Source organism: Anopheles stephensi, chromosome 2, assembly GCF_013141755.1.
Source record: "Anopheles stephensi strain Indian chromosome 2, UCI_ANSTEP_V1.0, whole genome shotgun sequence".
Classification (NCBI taxonomy): Eukaryota; Metazoa; Arthropoda; class Insecta; order Diptera; family Culicidae; genus Anopheles; species Anopheles stephensi.
The window spans coordinates 37,286,220-37,306,716 of NC_050202.1; the positions used below are offsets into that span (position 1 = coordinate 37,286,220).

Sequence of the window (20,497 nt, forward strand, 5' to 3'; positions counted from 1 at the left end):
CAATTATGACACAGTCGGCAAGAACATGTTTACGCTACTTTGTGTAGCGGGTGCCAGCTTTAACAAAGAAATGGAACCATTTCTTCACTCACTCGCTAGCTCGCAGGACCATCTGTGCGTCCGCGGCGATTGCTAGAGCAAATGTTGGTTTTACTATCGTCGTGTGGCGGTACAAGAGAGCTTAGACGTACTTGAAAAGTTGTGAAACATAAGTAATAGCTGCCTGTACACTAACCGTCACTTTACGACTCGCTGCAAAAGGTAACACTCGTTGCAATCCACCCAGTAATGCTCTAAGCACCAACCGAAAGCTTAAAGATGTCCGGTGTGGTCCACCACTTCGGTCCAGTCCGGTCCAGTCCGCTGCACTGGGCTGGAGGATTACAGAGACAAAAAAAAACATACAGGCGCCCTTTTCTTGCATCCTTGTAGCTAGAAAATAATTCAACGATTGTGCAATCCTCTCGTGGCCTTGGATTTCTCTTCGCAAGCTCACACAGAACCACTCAGCAACTACTGGGTCCCCATTCGAGTCAAATGGATGGCCCATTTTGACGATTATGAGAAGCTGTTTGGCGCTGTATTTTTTTCTTTTCACTGCTACTCGATTTTGTTCATTTCCTCTTTGGGCCCTTGAGCCATTAGCAATTCGGTGAATGTCAGATAGCTGGCAAGGCACAAGGCAGCAGCGACTACGGGATAGGGGCAAAAAATATTAAGAGCCCGCCATGGATCCTTCCAAATGGCGTTCGATGGGGCAGCTTTTAACGCTGGTTGGCTCGCTGGCAACTTTACATTCCACACTCTTTCCTTTTATCATCACGTCATGGCGATCGTTTGAGTTTGGTGCCGTTGAAGTCGAATGCAAAATGCATTACTAAAGTTATGGTTTAATGATGCTACCACTTGCAGCGGTTTTTGTGGAATGTTAATCATACTTGAACGCTTCTCCTTAAAGCAGCCCTTGGGCGACGCCTGGCTCTTGAGGGTTGCTGTTCGCTTAAGTAAACTGCATCAAAAAGAATATGGTGAAAAGCTTAATGTGTAATAAACATGGCAAAATTTGAACTTCAAAGTAGAATTCAAATGTCGTATTCCGATATGCGCCGCTTGTAGATTTTAGATTACCATAAGTAGCATTGATCTGCTCAACCGTGAGCATCGGAAAGTGTTCCATCATCTCCTATTCTAGTCCTCCCAACCCTATCCTGGCACCTTACCGCATCAACTTACCAAACCTTACACTGTCCAACACAATCAATAACCTTGGCGATATCCTCGATAGCAAAATGACTGCCCACGAGCACTACGGGCACATCCTCAAATAAGTGTATAAGACCCTGAGTTATAACAGAGCCAGTCTTCATACGGCAGTACCGGGGTTCAAATTCCATCAGAACCGTTTCCGCTAGTGAGAACTGACTATCCATTAAGTCTAGATAGCCAGAAATGGCAGGCAGGACCTTAAAAGATCGTTAGGAAAAGAACAGAGAGAGAGAGAGAGAGAGAGAAAAGACTCTGGGTCTTTTTCGCTAATTTTAGTCGATATCAATGATCCCTTATGCCTGAAGCCGCTTTACTGCAGATTGGTTCGATCCATCCTTGAATGCGTGAGCATCATCTGGTGCCCCTTGGCCACAGTTTCAATCGCCAAGCTGGAACAAGTACAGCGCTATTGCGTCAGAGAAGCTACCCTTACCTTTCCCGGCTCCACTCATCAGTCCCTTCCACCATATGACACCCGCTGTCTACTCCTGGGGCTGGCGTTTTTAGGGACGCGACGATCTGTGGCTAGTGCCGTCTTCATCGCTATCCTGCTTCTGCACGTTATCGATGCTCCTGATCGCCTGAACCGAATGGGCCTTAGCGTCCCCACCCGATCATTCCGTCTCCTTACACCGCTTGTTACCGTGTCCCGGCACACATGCATCGATCATAATTATCCCATCCTTGTCGTCACACGGCAGGGCCGGGATTCAAATCTCATCCAGACCGCCTCCCCGTACGTAAGGCTGACTACTTTACTACGGGTAAAACTAAGTCACAGAAACCCAGAAATGACAGGCCGAGACCTCTCGAGGTTGTAGTGCCAAAGAAGCAAGCATAATTTATTTAAGTTCAACGGACCGTAAGCGGCCCCCTTGAAGCAAGGTTTCAGATTATAGTTTTAGTATTATAGTGTATAGTGCATTAAGATGCAGTAGACACATAGCGAATACAATTATGAAATATTGCCGGTCCAAAATGATCACAACCGGCGTTTAACTCACGGCACATTTACAAAAAAGGATCCACTACATTGAGTAATAGTCTAGCACGGAACCATCTCGGACTGACATACAGAAAAAGTCGGGAAAAAAACAGTCTGCGTGCGTTGCGTTTGCGCTGGCGATCCTGGGACTGAGACAAGCGCAAGCCAACAATACAGCATTTTAATGGAGGTCGGGATGTTTAAATAGTGATTAGTTTCATCGAGTGAATTAGTTGATTCCCCTTAGTAACAATATGCTCCAGCTAGGCAAGGTCTCGACTTAGAATCAAGGAGCACTCCTTTGTCTCTGGAACAGTTCTTTGCGCTCCAGGATAGCGTCGATAACAGCAGGATTGTATGGTAAAGGGTAACGCTTGCCTCGCAAACGTGATGATGGCACTCTTCTCGACGCTAAAAAAGAGACCTTTTATGGAGCACCGCGACTGGAACGAATTCAGGATGGTCTACAGACGGAACTGGTCGGATTGGCAGCGTCTTCGCGAAGAAAAATCTTCGCGTCATCGGTATTCTATACTACAATCGACTATTAGGAAAGAGAACTGACATTGTGCAACGTAATTCACAAAAATGACCAACATTAGCTAAACAGATTTGCTTCCTTGTAGGACTCTGGAAGTGGAATTTCATATTATCGCGATATGTGATCACATCCAGGATAGGAGTTGTTCTGGAAGTCAAAGGATCAGACGCTTGGCGAGCAGCAGATACCGCGTAACTCTGTCGAAAGCAGCCTGGATGTCCTTAAACACCGTCTCAACCCGAGCAAAGGCCAAGATACTCGGGTTCCCTTACGCGGCTTACGTGGTTTAAAAGTTTACGTGTAGTTTTGGCTATAAAATATGGTTCCATTCTACAATTAAATATTGTATCTGCACATTTTTATCACGTTGTCTGTCATCTATACGGCATATCAATCACATTACGCCATTCCATTGCAACCATTTAATTTCCTAAATCTTACATCGCTATTTTATGCTACATTAGATCACACAATCTCGAGCACAGAACGGTATCACCACCCCCAAGTTGTCGGTACACATTTACAAAGTTTCCAATTCCAACTGCTGTGCGCCAAATCATATTCTGCTCGCTTGCGCTTTCGACTACGGTGGAACGGGATGCGAGAAAGTAAATCACCCGAAAAGTGCCACCAAAGCGTGTCGGTATCCGAATCTTGCGAAAACTTTACGATCATTGACACTCCTCGCTCAAACCCTTGCTATGGTACTATGGCCATCGTATCATCAAAGCATTCACTTTGGCTGGATTGTTTCTTGAACACTCGTACAGTCTCGTGGCGTAGTCTACAGGCAGCTACATTAAAAAGAAAGCATACTCCTTCCGCTCAACGCTCCTTTGGCCAGAACCAGCATTCCGGCACCTTTCATCGTATAAGTGATCCATTTCGCTTTAGCACATTTTCCCGAATCGTTCACTTCGCTTCAAAAGACCAATGACAATCCGTTCAGTCGATTTTCGCATCTAAAAATGTTCCTGGAAGCCACTTGGGGAAGAATGAGGGGGCAATGGTAGGCTTCGGGGTAGGTTATGAAATGTAGATTTGCGTTTGGCCTTTCCATCCACACACACACACACACACACACACACACACATACACACACACACACCGAACCGAACGCATGTCTCGCACTTGTCTCACACTCTGGCAAAAATAAAAACTGACTGACTTGCCCACCCTATGCGTTCAAAGGCAAGGCGCCTAACGAAAGCGCACCACAGACGCTGCCAACAACCACATTCCTATTTGCGCGTGAAATATACATTTCAGGTAATATGTTATAAATCAAACATTAGGGCTAATGTAACCAAGTACTCCTGGCTGTACAGGGCCGGAGCCATCTTCTTATGGCGCTTTTGCATACACACATCTACGGAATGGTAATGCGAATGTTGTTACCAAGCACTTGTGCCAGTCTGCTCTTGTTTTTTGTAATGTGATCGATCGATCGTGTTGGGCAAACTTCGTCTTATCATATTTACCTTTAGAAGTGCTTCTGGGTGTACTTGGAGCATAATTTAGAACAGGTTTTATTGCTCTCACAAAGTCATGTTTAGAAGTGCTGATCTGTCGATAAGAGTCGAAAAATGGTTAAAATTGTGATTATATTTTGAGCTATCGGGCAAAATTGTTACTTGTAAAGCGAATAAGATACAATTAGGGTAATTTATTCAAATTAGAAACTCTGATCAGGTGTTGCACTCATACATCTTTTTGTTCTTGATCTGCTCAGGGTAAGGATAAGGGTAAGGATAAGGGTAGGATAAGACATGGCCAAGCCACCAGTCCGTTTCCAGGAAACTCGCTCCAGGGCTGCACTCCTCCAACTACAGCTTCTTCCCATCTACGACAGGTTAGACTCCACCTGGTCCAGCTAACGAACTCCTCTACGCCTTGTGTCGATCCTGCCACTCACGTATGACAACCTTCGAATCCTTCCGGCTCTGACCACCATCAGGATATCAGCGCCACCAGTTCATTCCTTAGATATCGTGGACATTCTTCATTCCTTATCCAAAGAAAGTCCTTCGAATTGGAGTCCTCTGTTAGCATATTCCAGGACTCGTGCCCTTCGAGGACCAGCGGACTAATCAGTGTACGGTATAACTTGTGGGACTTAAGTCTTCCGGATCACAGGAGTTTGTGGAGCATGATATATATAATATTGCGCCTTCAAATTTCGCTACTTACGTTGCTATCCGAAGTTCTGATCGAGGGTGGCTTGCAAGGCCTCTCTCGCAACTTCCTGTGTCGTCGGCGAGCCTACGCATCCTAGGTGGTTAAGATCGCCCGTAGAATGCCAGGACAGAAAGGATAACCGGCCGCCCCTAATATGGAGAACAGATACTAGCTATCACTAGCCCTCCGAACAATTTAGTCCTATCACTCTTCCTCCCAAGGATTCTGAGAGTCTATGCTTTCTTTCGAGAGGCTGCAGATCCATGCCCATGTCCTTACGGGATAGCTTTATACACCTGTAACATAGTGATCGGTAGCTCCGGGTAGAATTCTGGGATTCGATTTCAGATCGGATATATCCGTACACGATTTCAAATCCATAAACTGATTTTTCGAGATTCTTGTCGACATTGCTTAGGTACGTGATAGCCCAACTCTCACTTGTTGAGGCAAGCTCCGTTAGTAAGATAATAACCGGATCACAGTTTCAATTTCATTATTTATTTATTTGATTCACGGAAACATTCATTCATTGTCCTGATATTTTAAATAAATCCTCTACAACTCCTTCACAAGAAGAACTTGTGTCTGCAATTTCTCTGCGGAGTGCAGCGACTGTGAGCGTGAACATTTTCACGTTGCAACACACCACCAAGCCGTCCAACATTATCACGATACTCCGTTCTGTTTGATGCACTCCGTTGCCAGTCCCGATCTGGCCAATGGCTAGAAATTATGTAACTTTTCGGAATGCTCGATATAGCATAGACGCACCCATGCCTAGTTGGCCTCTTGGAGTCTTCTTCCGATTCCTTAGGGCAAAGTTGACAAGAGCATGGCATACTGTCCGCTCCCGATACACTGTCACACAAAGGGTTGCTGTTGCAATCGCGTTGAAAATATTTCCAATCCGGCCATCGATCCAATTCGGACGAACTGTTTAGACGGCACGGTACATTCTCCGGTACGTGATCATAGTCCAGCTGATAGCTTGATTTAAACGATGAATTACCCGCACGCTCCTTCCATGGTTGCTGCGCTGCAATATCGGCATACAGCTCGGGATGCGTTCTGGCAAGATTTTTAACGAACCGATTCGCCCCACACTTGCTATAGTCGTTCCGCTTGACCTCTGATTCAAAGTCAATGTGCTTGGAGTTATTTTCTACCACAACAACCGGTACCGTACATTCAAACGGTGGCGAAAAACAGCTTCCCGGAAGATTCGCATCTATTTTGTGTTGCAAGGCAAGGGCTCGGTTTTCCAAGCGATGCGTATAATCCTGACTGTAAGTAGTTTCAAACGAACGTTCCATTTTGAGCTGAACAAGAATTTTACTACAAAAAGACCAATGAGGGAGAGTGATTGAAAGAGTGTTTGCTGCCCACGTACAACGATAAACTAAAGCAGTTGCCGATGGCAACAATGACAGTACCGATCATTGCTTACTTTGATGCATTTTTGAAACTGATTTCAACCCATTTTCCGTTACTTGTCCACACTTCGGAGGACATTAGACGCGAGAAAAGTGCTCCAAAAACAACAGTAACATTATCGTAACTCATTTGTAGTGCCCCATTTTGAAACGCTCCTCCTGATTACACACACTCACACGCACCCGCCAACAGTTAACAATATATCCATATCCGACAGCACTTCCGCCTGTAATGTGACACTACAGCCTAGAAAGTTCAGAGAGAAAATAATGGATATCGGTAATATCAATTACAGCTTTTTCCGACTACTCTCCCATGCCGGCAAACCAAAATTGAGTCGTAGGCAGTCTGGCGTACAGTTCGATTCAATTTGTGACGCACTCAACCTTCACAAGGACATCGAAATCCGGCACACATCTCGGACCGAAGCCGAAAAACCGTGCCGTGTGGTATCTTGGCGAAATTGGATACGTTAAGTTTGGGGCGTGTGACACAGAGTGGTCACCAGCCTTTAAGATAATTTGATACAGCAAAATAACATTAGCTCCTCTCGACGACAATACACACTTGTTTCACCGTGTTCCAGCAACAAATGCACGTTGCCAGTGGAGCGCACCAAAACATCTGTCATCAATGATACTATTTGAAAGCATTGCCTAAATATTTAACAACTTTGCGCCGTTAACTATGTATACAGTTTGTTCGTTTGATTTAGCACCTTCTTCAAGGTGCCCTCCCCCTGTTTGGTGGTGTTTATGGTATCACAAAGATGTTACCCTCAGTTTAGATGTCTAACATCAGTGCTTTCGTCTAAACAACGACCACCACGTGACGTGGTGGTGGTAGATCCACGTGACGTGACATGTTTATTTCCAGTAAAAAGCGTAACTCCAATTTACCACTGTGGCATTTAATTGAAAATTATCTTCCACACCGAATCTGAAGTAATTAATTCCACAAACTTCAGTCTTCATTATCTGTCCGCTATCCACAGCAAATGCTATTCTGCCTTCCCCAAAACGCTCCCGATGCTTTTCCTTCTTGAAGGGGTTTACAACCCTTTGTGTTTGAACCGCAGCCGGCAGCCCTTTGTAGCATGGAGCTGTGCCGCTTTGGAATATTTCTCTGCATGACGGCCGTGTTGTTTTTCGCTTCGCGCTGCCTCGCTGTATGAGCAGTCAGTCGCCCTATCCGCTAAACAGTGTTCATTTCCGACAACAGGTAGAAGAAAATTCAGAACTAAAACCACCACCAACACGGTTGGCAGAGATAGAGAGCGTTCCGGTGTCACTTGCAAACCGTTATCGCAAGCTATTTTCTCGAAATCACTGGCGCCGGAATGTACTTCACAATGACAGCGCGCTGATTTGTACACACTACTGCCCTTATCAAACAAAAACCTCCGCCTCAACACAGGAACCGTGGCCGTACCCACCCTTAAGACAATTCAAAGGTGATGATTTACGTTCAACAACTTCCGAACAAAAACAACAAAAGTGAAGAAGAAAAACCGCAGAACGTGAAACTCCTTTAACCTGCACAACTGTCACCCGGGGAATGATTCACGGCCATTACCACAGGTTCGGGTTCGTTTTTGGTCCTTAATGAGGCAAATTAAGATAACTTCGAAACGCGGTCGGTTCGCCGGTCGACCACTACGGTCCATCTGGTCCGGGGCCGCAAAAAACCAGGAATGTGCCGGCTGCGAGACGGCGTTGGTAAACGATCCCTGCGCTCCTTACATTCGCGCCAGGTGACGAATGGTGACACCTAGAATGATAACGGTATCAGTGTATAGCCTATTGCCCGGTTCTTCACAGTGGTCGTCCCGAACCGACTCTAACAACGAGCGGAAAGCCGTCAAGGCTATTTCGGACAATGGTCCTCACCGAAACGGACTTACACAATAATTATTTTTAGTCACTGGAAAACTTGTGCTCCCTTTGGGCGGACAGTTGCTTCCTGACTGACCACCGCATGATTCATTCAGCTCGCTTTAAGTTTGCTTGATTTAGAGATCCTTTGACTTAGTGTTCTACTTCTTCAAATACGTGGAAATTTCTATAATTTATACTAACATTGGCGAATCCGGTTCGCTTCAGCCGGATCCACACATTTTCGCTAAATCATGCATTTGGGGAATAGGGCACAGCCCAAAAACGAAAAAAGTCATCTTCGCCCGAGCACTGGAAACTTTTTGATCGTGGCCAGTTATAAATTATAATAATTTGCTACAACTCACTTGTTAGAATTGCAATTTGCCGTACCGGTAATGCCATTGCAAAAAGGACCGTTTCAGCCGTCGCAACGAGCCAGGCCGGGCGGCGTGCGCGTTCGGTCAGGGGAACACTTATTTATGCCAAAAATTCACTATTCCGTTTCCCGAGCAGATGCTCTCATAATGTGTTCTTCATTTATTTCCGTCTCGGGTTTTTTTTTCTCTTGGTACATTCCGGAGCAACACAGAGACGAGCGAACGGATTGGAAAAGCTTTTAAGCTGTCTCTGAAACTGGTAATAAATTTAAAGTACATTCCCGCCCTGTTCAACTTCATTAGCATCTACGGAAGCATCGCATTAAATATGAAAAAAGTAAACATTCTCAAAACAAAAAAAGGAAGGAAGCATACATTTCAAAAGGAAACGTTGCGCTATGTGATATTCCAGCACCGAGGGTTGTCTTGATTTGTGGTTTCTAATGCATGCAAGGTACCGAAGACGCATTAGCAAATTATTGAGGAATTCAAAATTGGCTAAGTGCAACAACAGTTCAGTGATGAATTGCTCCGGCATAAATTTTTCTTACAAGTGACGCCATAACGCGAATCAGTCAAATCTCTTGTTAACTTCATTTATTACCAACACCTATGCCCTAAATGGTTATACATAGGCTTAAGGTATACACACAATAAGCAGGGGACATTTTCTCTCACAATGTATTTATTTGTTCCTTCCGTTTCTGGCAAAATCAATTTAAAAAAAAAAAAACAGACATGACAAAAACATCACTACTCTAGAAAAACCCATAAAATATGCTTTTATGGATGCAATCGATTTTTATAGCCCTCTCAAATTTTTACGACCGCCCATCGCTTTCCAGCCGTGATGGAACATTAGGCAACAAAAAAGCGCCGCATTTTCAAACCGTCACGGTCACAATTGCATTTTGTGGGTGATTCCGTCGCCCATCTACAGCTTATTTCTAATCTATGATGTGTTTTTTTTTTGGTTTTCTTACTGCTTCTTCAATTTTCTCCATCACTCATAGAGGATCATTTTATTGCATTTAAACATTGAAAGTTCTGCGAGTTTTATGGGTTTTGATAGGATTTGATTCGGGAAAAAACAATAAATTCATGATTATTTTGTGATGGTATGTTTTAATTTTCTCACTTTCCAATTTGCTTTACTTTTGAATTGATGAACAATTTTTTTATTTTATTGTATTTTTTAAATATTCAATAACAGCAATTTAGTAGTACAATACCTTCCCAGAGCTCTGCACTAGATATACATTGGACGATTTCCTCGAAAAGTCCTTCAGTAATCAAATAAAATATTCTATATGCCACCTTTTATTAATTAGTGATGGCACATAGTGTTAGTATTGTTTTAATTTGACTTAAAATGAAAGCTATGACGATTCTATTAATGATTCCGCCTTCCAAACCATCGATCACTTGAAGACTTCCTTCTCTGTGGATCTCTTATGGTATTCACTCCAACGGTTCTTAAGCGATGCGCCACGTCGATAGCTCCTCTACAATCGAAGCTTTTTGAGGCATCGTTGCGTACTGGAACTTTTCCCACCTCCTGGAAGGCTTTCTTGCTGACGCTGGTTTCAATGTACACAAATTTCAATTCGGCATATGACAATGTGCCCCACAGTTCATTGCTCGCCAAACACTACAGGCTTGGACTTTCAGGACTGGTGTGCTGGATTAGTTCCTATGAAAGGTTATAACGCCAGAATTCTTACCGACTATAGAAAAACGACAACTCTCTTTGAAGTTTAACAGACAAAAGATGCTTTATTGTCCCAAAATTGACCTTTTAAGCTTATCACATAACCTACATTTAATTACATTACATTCCCTTCCCCGTTTCTCCTTCCTCGTCGATCCGTCGTGGTGTTGCTCATTACCGCGTCGTGGTGTTGGTATACTGCGTGGTCAGCACTTCGGTAACGGTGAAGCCTCGATGTTTCAATCAAACGGTTCACAACGACTGTGTTTCGGCCGGTTAACCATCGTCAGCGGATTTTTGCAACAGCTTACTGACCTACTCCGATCAGTACAACTTAACTTCCTGTTGTCCACGGTTTGCTGACCTACTGCGATGAGTAGAATGTATTTGGTAATCGTTGGTAGCATTTTGAACGAAAGGTTGTCCATCGTCCATTGATCCATTGATTGGTCTATCCCGTTCTGTGCGGATCTGTCATGATCAATGTTTGCATCGTCCGTCGCTCCTCGATGCAGTATTCTCCGGTCATTGACTTTTTTTTGCTATATATCATAGAAATGATCTGTCTATAGTGCTACCACATGATAATTCCCTTCTCTATAGCGATAAGAAAAAATCATGAAATTTGCAAGCCCACGGACCATTGTCGAGTCAACACACGCCACTTAAAGAGTTTCACTGAAGGCGCAGGTGCAATGCTTTAAATGATTGCATCGACAAATGCATAGCTATTACATTTAGATTTAAATGGGCAGCACATAGCGTGGTAAGGATCTGGGCGTTCTTCATGACTCTAGGCTCTCTTTCGATGCACAGTTTGATCATATCATGTCAGGATGTAGACAACATGTGGTATGGATCGTAAATATAATACGTGAGATTCGTGACCTGGTGTCTATAAAAACACTGTACTGCTCCCTTCTTCGATCGTTGATGGAGTACACAAACATAATGCGGTTGCCTGCTGCTTCTCGAGCTTAAGCGCGGTTGGAATCCATACAACGCAGGATCTCGCGTTTTGTTCTCCGTTCCAGGATCATCGCCTGGAATATAGGACTAGATTCCGTTGCTTAGGCTGCTCCTTCTTGATGAGCGTCTAGAGCAAGCACAAGGACTCCTCAACGATAACATCGACTAGCTAGCGTTACTCACGGCCATAAACAGACAGGTCACTTCACCCTCAAGCAATGCTGGCAATCAACGAGCCAACCTTTGACTACCTTTGACGCCCACAGTCCAATTCTACGTATGTGTCGAGAAATTAACGACAGCGGCGCAGATCTTCACACTGCCAGACCGGGGATCACATCCCATCCAGACTGACTATCCTTAGCTAGGAGTAAAATCAAGTCACAGGAAGCCAGCGAATGGCAGGCCAAAACCGAGTAGAAGAAGAACAAGAATTCCTTTTTTAAGCGTTTTTTAGAACCTGGTTCTGCTTCATAATTTCAATATGTCCAAAATGAACAAATAAGGAAGCCATTAAAGTTTAAATTAAACCTGGTTAAGTTAAACCTGATTAAAGATACCTTGAGAAACTAAATTCCACTATTTTTCATCGTGTTGAAATAATGAAAATGTTCCTCGAGCACGTGAATTCGGTTGACGTATGAATTGAAGCCAAGAGACATCGAATTGTTACTGGCGATGTAAAGCACGTTGCTATCCCGGTGATGCCTCATCTTCGATAGCCAAACCGATTATTCATAGTCTGCAGATCATGTGGCACATTTGGTAGAATCAGCTGGGAGTAGTGTATTATGAGTTGCTACTACCAAACGAAACGATAACATAGTTGGTCTACCGACGACAATAAATGCATTCTTCTTTTTTCTTGGCCTAATGATTCTGGGACGTTCACTATCAGGGAACGGCCTAGATGTTATTTGAACCCCGGTCCTGCCGTGTGTAGACCGGCGCCGCTGTCTCATCTACTACCGGGCCGCCCCAATTGATTGGTGCATTTCTCGACCTGAATTTCAAAAGAAAATCAACCCCCATACGCCGCTAGACACGACAAAATCATTACACTGCATGACAATGCTCGACCACATGTGACGTTACCGGTGAATACGTCTTTGGACGTGTTGAAATCGGAAGTCCTACCATCTTCCTTCCTCTTGGCAAAACCAGGCCATCCATTGACTTACTAGACTTAATGATACTACGTAGTTGGAAGGTCAGTGCGCACCACCGGGGAACATTACGAATGGGGTTTGATGGGACCGCCTTATCCCAAGAAGTCCCTCCTCAAGCATAATAAGCTTAAAGAACGATTTAAAATATTTTAAATCACTGAATTTTTACACTGAATTTATAACCAATTTTCCTTAGTTGGTTATAATTTTTTCCTGAAAACACTCAAATTTATGCTCCTGAGCTGTTTGCACACACTTTTCAACACCGGCAAATGGAATACGTTGATAAAGTAAATCTGCTTACTGACAAAACTTGTTTTACCGCTACCCAGCTGTCCGCTTCAGCTTACCGTCCGCTATGAAATATGTAAGCCTTTTGTAATCACGAAGATTATTTCATCAGGCCAACGTAATTCTTTTATGCTGCCTCCTGTAAAATGCCCCCTAGAAAGAAAAAACGTACCATTACCCTGATCCCTGAGTCCCATTGAACCACTCCTGCTTGCGTATAAAATATCGTCACCCACCGTTACGCTTCATTCAATTTTGTCCGACCATTTCTTGCCGAAGCCTTGTTTTCGCATACGATTGCCCAACACCACTCTACACATGTAATATTTCAACGCATAACAAGAAAAACACATCCCTAGCCGGGGATCAACATGATCACGATTGACCCTACCGGCGCTACGGCGCATATAAACACTTTCTTCCTGCCTTTTGTAAACCTCGCAAATCTTGCCGCTTATATATCACCGCGCCCCATGCGTGTTTGCTTCAACACTCGAGAAAACTGTCCGTCGCTTCCGGGCACTCATTCGCTGCTCGTAAAAGTCTGGTCTCGTGGTGTGGCCGTCCCGAAAGGGCCATCGCTCCATCTTCTTAACTTTTAAATCTCATCTAAACCCTTCAGAAAACTCTTGGCCCGGCTCGTTCGCCTTCGGCCGCACACTGGCCAAGACGATGAAGCCGGGAAATGATGAAAGTGTGGCAAACTATTTCTGCCACCAGATGGATACCTACCCTAGTAATGGCCAAGCAGCCTTCCTAAGCTGCTTTCATCCATTGATTGTCCTAGTTGCTGGCGTCTGGAGACCGTCAACGCCTTAGTTTCAAGGTTTTGCTTAAGCGGTGGTGAACGAACGAACGACCAACCGACCGACCGACCGTCCGACCCCATCGAGGCTCTTTTGTCTTGTCGAAATGGTCGCACATCGGTAAAGAAAAGGCAAGACAAAAAACAACAACCACTACCGGAAGGAAGCTATCAGCTGCCATTTTGCAGTCAACTAACGACCCAGAAAATGGTACATAAAACCGAAAGGCAACCAGAAGAAGTGTATGGAAACAACCAGTAAAACAACAAATCAACCCAAAGTAACTTCGATTCACTCCGCTGTCGCACTTGCCCGCTTGATTCGCAGGCCCGCTTAAAGATATTTGTTCCGATCGGACGAGAGTTTATCTGTAGACCATGCCTGCCGTTGCATCTTACGGCGACCATTGCTCCAGGCCATCTTGCACTACGATAAACAAACAAAACATAAACCTACACACACTACACACGTAACCCGATACGGCATCGATCCGGTAGTATCTTCGGATCGGGTCGCCCGCTAGCCAAACTTGATTTGTGGAATGCTTGTACACTTGCTAAATCAAATTTATTGCAAACCATTTATTTTCCTCCTGGAATACTGTTGCGGAACCTTCCGTCGGTGAGCTGGAACGGTTTGATGCCTCGTTATTCATTCTACCTTACACGAGCGTTTCTAACTTTACTTTACTTCCGTGGTTTGCCGAGGATTCGTCACTGCCAAAATGCATCATACGCTACTACCTTATTTAAGGGTTTGCACCTTGTCGGTAACAGTTTCTACAAAGCACATCACGAGAATGTAGGCGCCTTTAATCGCTTAATATAAGGCGCAAATATTATTTCACTAAAGTCACGTAATTATGGCAACGGCAAACATGAGTCCGCTTCGCGCCATCCCTCCGTCTAGTGGGCATCAACGTGGAGCCACTAATGCCATTTGTTTACGTAAGATGATCGGTATCGGTCGATAAAGTTGATTGGGGCGTGAGTTGCAAATGGGCTGGATACACTATTACAAGGCGGAAACTTTCATTCATTGATCATATTAATAATTACCGCTCGCGCAGCGTTGATCGAACCGAGACCGAGCTTGCGGAACACGCCCCATACCACGCTCTTTCCTACTCGCTACTATGCGTGCCCACATCGTTTCGTTTGGATAAAGCACCCGACAAACGGCGGATTCGAGCGTACAGTCATCCTCATCTACCAGCTCACCTCATTAATCATGTGATGAAACTTTAGCCTATCTGCTCACAGCAAATTGTTTCATGCCATTAATTATAGCCTCATTGTAACGCGTTTCAGGAGGAGATCGAAAAAATCGAGATCGAGATCGAGAAAAAATCGAAAGAATATTACAAGTGTCATTCAAGTGCGTGTCGATAGCGGTCGATGAAAAGGGTTTGGGGGAAGCTTAATGCCTGAGATGAGTGTGATAGACTATTATGATAAGTTTTTTTGGTACTCTTGTTACATTCAGTGTTGAGCAATCATAACTTGTCATACGAGAGTATCTGTTCATCAAAAAACGCTACTGTCGTTGGTCGTTCTTACAGCCAGACATATCTAACCTAGGTTACGGCCGTATTGCCCAAGACTTATTCACATACAGTTCACCTTACATTTCCCCTCGTTTAGGAGGACAGTTTAACAGTTTAGGAGAAAATTTTTCCTCGAAACCGTGAAAGGGCACCTACGGGTACTACGAGTGTGAAAAGTTGTTCCGTCAGTCAAAGACAAAGTCCTGTTCCTAGTGAGAGTCTGTATCGTGAGGGGATTCCCTAATCCATATGTGTCATATGAGGTCCAGATCGTAGCGAGAGTATTATCCGTTTTCCATATCAATCATATACGGTTGCGCTAGATCTTAAGAGTTCTACGTTCTTCCGTGGTTTCCTACTCGCTTGTCTGTCATGTCATGTCCTACATGGCTTGTCTGTCATGAGCTTCAATCGGGACAACTTCCCCTGTGCCGGACTCATGCATACTTTCATTTGTTTATCCATTAAAGCAAAACGGCCAGGCCGTTCTTTATGAATAAAAAAAAAGCGAGGCGCTAAAAAGCGTGCATAAAAACAAAGCTCTCAGGTAGGCCCCACCTGCGTCTCTCAGCAAGTCCCGTATCGAAATGTTTGGCAACTTTCATTCAGTCATGCAGCCTCGTAATCCACATAAGACCATAGAGGATTGTCTATATCTTGGAATCTGAGGTCGCAGCCACATACTTTGGAGTCGACCCAAATACGATAGAGTTCTGCGCCCAACGCAATAGCCAATACCTAACCCTAGACATGGATGGAGGTGTGTCGTTGATGCGTCCGCCAGAACGGCCGGGATAACGGAATGGCAGACGACGGCACTAAACCGTGAGCGGTATTGTTGCAGTAGGCCAAGACCGCAAAGCGGTTGTATCGCCTGATAATTAAGTAAGTAAGTAACCCTAGACATGATTCGAATGTACACACAATCTCCTGAGTCCTTCAGGGAACCAGGGCTTCAAGGACACTTTGGAAGCGATTGATTATAAGAACCTCCGAGTGTCAGAGTCCCACATGTATCGAGCCATGTAAAGTTACACTTAAGTAAGATCGTGTCGTGCTAGGCGTGTCCTTAACACCAAATTGTTCATGATCAAATATGGGAAACAAGTTTTATTAGGACTGCCCTGCTCCAGGGAAACCAGCAGGGCAGCTTGTTCAGCACCATCAAGACTTTCACTGTGTGAACCGCCAACAAAGAAGCTGAGGGAATATATATGCTTTCACTCAATTGCACTTAAAACACAAATTTAAGGTTTTTTAAAAGTATATTTTCTCTTTCTACCTTGGCGCCACAACCTTCAAAGGTCCCGGCCTGCCATTTCTGGCTTTCTGTGACTTAGTTTTACCCGTAGCAAAGTAGTCAGCCCTGCGCACGGGAGTGAGGCGGTCTGGAAGGGATATGAACTCCAGTCCTGCCGTGTGAAGACCGGCGACGCTGGCGCCCTATATATATTTTATAAATAGTTAAAATTCGAAAGCAATTGAACTCATGCGATGAATAAAGGGACACGCGGTCCAAACGAGAGATATTCTGGAAGATCTTCAAACAAGGAACATAAAACCTTTAAAGTTTCACTTTTTCGATAAGGTGCATAAAGAGTAGCAACGATTTAACGATAGCGGGAATTGGAAAAATGCTTCGGTTTTTATGTTAAATGCAACACAACCGACTGCCCTGCTCAAACTTCTCTCGACAAAAATGCTGCGAATTGGCGTACTGCAAAGACAATCGCAGATAGACTTCGTTTCCTGTCTCAACACCTAAGCCATTTTAAATCACTTGTTTGGTTTTCTAAGTTCGTAAGTCCATTATTCTCCTTTTCCGATGAACCGCCAGAGCACATATGATTCTATACATTGCATAATGAATAGGAGATCGTTTCATATGGCCTGGAGCAAAACTGTTTTCTGTGTTCACAGTTAAGCCCAACTTCCCAGGCTATAAGTTATAAATAAATTCTGAATGCCATTATGTGGGCTGTAGAACTTTCTAGCCTTTTTAACTATTGCAGATAATAATTATTGACCTTTGATTATAGAATAATTCATGCAACATATCCTGTAGCACTAAACTACTTCGTAGTTTTAGGAAATTCTCCACCAATGTATCAAACAAACAACGCTGCACTTGGATAATTGGAATAGTGAGCTTTAATCCTTTAAACAAAATTTACACACACACACACACACACACACACACACACACACACACACACACACACACACACACACACACACACATTACCACAACACTTCCGTATTCAGTGGTGGAATTGGTAGAGAAAACATAATTGTAATCACACCATGTCGCTGATCGTAAACGTGACGATGATGAACGAGAGATGGCGCGTTATCCAACAAATTTCTTTCACGCTCAATCATGGTTATAAAACTTTCTATTATGAGCTCATTTTTATTCGCTCATCATCATCAGCACTTCTACAAGTTTGCCACACAAAGACACACACACACAGGAACGAGGGCTGTTAAATTTTCTACCCCTTCGTTCGGTTTATTTCTTCTCGTGTGCCATCCATAAATAACCAGCCATCTAAGCAGGTTTTCTTGGTGCTCGGTCGCTCAAGTTCGCCTGTTGTCCTCTCGAAGAAGGCACCCAGCCTTCGGAGCCGTTCCATTGTGTGAAGTGCATAAATTTACATACTAATCCCCCGCGGTGCACGAACTTCCGTGTGGCTTCGCAACGGCCACGGTTTGTCAATCGGATGGCACTGCTACCAACATTAACGGCACTCGATAACACACACATATGCCCCCGTGCGCAGGGGAAACTTCTTGCTTCCGTTCTAAGTGCATTTGTACCCCTCCACGCCCTCAAGCGTGCACAAAGTTAGGAGCACAGTTCTTTGTTAGTTTGCACCACCTCATTGCGCCAACATTTTACGCACATACGGTGTACGGGCTTATACTTCATTATGCTCCCGTAGCCTACTGCAGGGCGAACCAGCCGGTCCGATCTTACCTGGCATTATTATGCTATGCTTGAACAACAATTACACCTGGCAGGCTTACATCCTGAAACCAATTAACGCCCTTTTCTTTCAGACTGCTTCCATTTTGAAGGTGTTATTAAATACTTAACAACATTGCATCATAAAACTCCTAGACGCGCTCTTTCACGTGGTACCTAGGTCAATTCATGTTACCACTAACCTGCTGTTTTCGATGATTGTGTTTTGCTTTTAGCAGAACAAAACTATTTTAATTTAAAAATAATAAAATATTATTATAAAATCGGAGTCTAAGAACTAAATTCGTAAAAGCTCAATATTCTAACTAAAGTTATTATAATCATGTTTAGCGCAGTCAAGGTCAAGGTATTGAAGTCCTGGTCGAATCAGGCCAACTCGAAACTGCGCCGACACCTGGTAGATAATCGTACATTTTTAATAGATTTCCCGCTTTCACATATGCGAGTGAATTGCCTAATCACGTCTTTGTTTCGTGCAAAATAATTGACAGGAAATATGCTTGCCGCTGCACGTGTTAAGAATGAACAAACAACCAGGCGTCTCCATCGAACACGCAGCGTATTATTTTGAGTTTCGCTCGTACAACAAGTGGCAACAAGTACATGTTGAAGTAGGGCGGAATCATCTTTACGATATTTTTGCACTTCGTATGATATGAGCTCGAAAAGTAAAACTCATCGAGTATATGGTGACATCGACGAGCACCGTGAAAAGGCCACAGATTCAGAACTCTGAGATGACCAACATGTTTCCTGCAAAGGAAAATGATTCTCATTCTCATTCATTCTTTGGTCTCATTTAATAATACCAAAGGGTGGCTTAAGGAATCTACTTTAAGAAGCTGTGGTGCCTAATGTATCTGAAATTGGTCACGTACAAGCATCCATGTTTGAATCTTGATGTGACTTCCCAGGCTGTGTGTACAACGGTCACTGTCAACTGTTCACTTTCAAGCGCACGTATCTGAAACTTGTGATACCTAATTATTGCCAATCCCTTTTTAATTATTTCAAAGCACACATAATTTCATTTTAAATTTCAATAATTCTAATTTTGAGTCTTAACTTTTGCAAGTTACTCGCATTCTTTTTTATGCTATGTGAATGTTACTTCACACCCTGGGTACTTCTGCCTTTAGTACCTGTGGACTTCATAAACTCGCTCCTAGTTACCCAGACAAAAGACCGTCAATACTCTATTTATAAAGGTATTGTATGATACTCTCCTACTGTAAGCATGGATCATGGACAAAAGCCAACAAAAGCCAAGAATCATATGGAAATTTGTGAATTTAATGCAACAACTTTTACAGCGATAAAGCAAACTCACTCATCGGCATTGGTAATCTTGTCCGAAGTTTCAGAATTTTCTTTACTTAATGGTCTTTTCCGATATAACTTTATTGATCCCTGATCTAGAGCATACAGATCGAGATTTATCAGGAACGCAGCTGGTATGACAGTATCATTTGACAAAAGGATGAACTTTTGTTTTGTTTTGTTTTTTTTTTATGTCGTAATCACGGCCAGGCCGTATATCTTGAAACTATTCTTAAATGCGACATATGCGTTCCATGAAACTTATATGCTTTTTTGGTGAGAGACATTTCCTTCTCCCACTGTTTAAGCGCACCTTATCCCGAGTGGGTTCGGTAGCAGTGAGTGCCACATGGGTATGGTGTTCATTTGAGACAACCGGGAATGACTCCTTTGTCCTCTCCTTTCCTTCTCCTTCTTGTCGTTTGAGATCGAGATTTTCGAGAGCTTGACGCAGGTTCCCAACACTAGACCTTCGGCCTCTGCACCTTTTGGAACGGTCTGCAATCTGACACTGTTGTCAGTTGATCTTACAAAACTTCAAACACTGTTTCATGTCTTTAATACATAAGATATACATAAATTGGACGAAGATCATTTGCTTGGGGAACTCCAAAAGTTTCTTGAATTCCGTGCTCTTTGTATTACCTTTTTTAATAACTTTCGAACCATTTGAGCTACCAAATGGTATACCAAAACGCTTTATTAACGAAAACAATAAAGGCCTTGACAATATCAGTGTTATCCAGGCGACCACACGATGAGTCCGATAACGAATCCCATCTGTCAGGAGGTACACCATCCATCCAGCTCGTGTGAATCAAAACCAGGCTCGAAAACCAGAAATGACCAGGCTAAGACCAGGCTCGAGCTTTTAATAGGTCAAAGAAAAAGAAGAACCTGGATGGCAGCATTATTTATTACGGGATACTAAAGCAAACTTTTGTACAAAAGTATAGCATGACAACACAAAAACTTTCATAACGCCACAGCCCCGTGGTAAGAAATATGAAGAGCTAACTAGTTCACTAGCCGAGT

General features: G+C 43.6%; 2 protein-coding genes across 6 annotated transcripts in view; one reads left to right on the forward strand and one right to left on the reverse strand.

The window, feature by feature from the left end:
• Nucleotides 1-20,497, forward strand: part of LOC118517674 — a 99,483-nt gene that overhangs the window by 67,332 nt on the left and 11,654 nt on the right. The window lies entirely within an intron of this gene.
• On the reverse strand, nt 5,266-6,373 carry LOC118517675. The gene has a single exon (XM_036064073.1). The coding sequence runs from the start codon at nt 6,284-6,286 to the stop codon at nt 5,540-5,542; it is 747 nt and encodes a 248-aa protein (XP_035919966.1). The 5' UTR covers nt 6,287-6,373; the 3' UTR covers nt 5,266-5,539.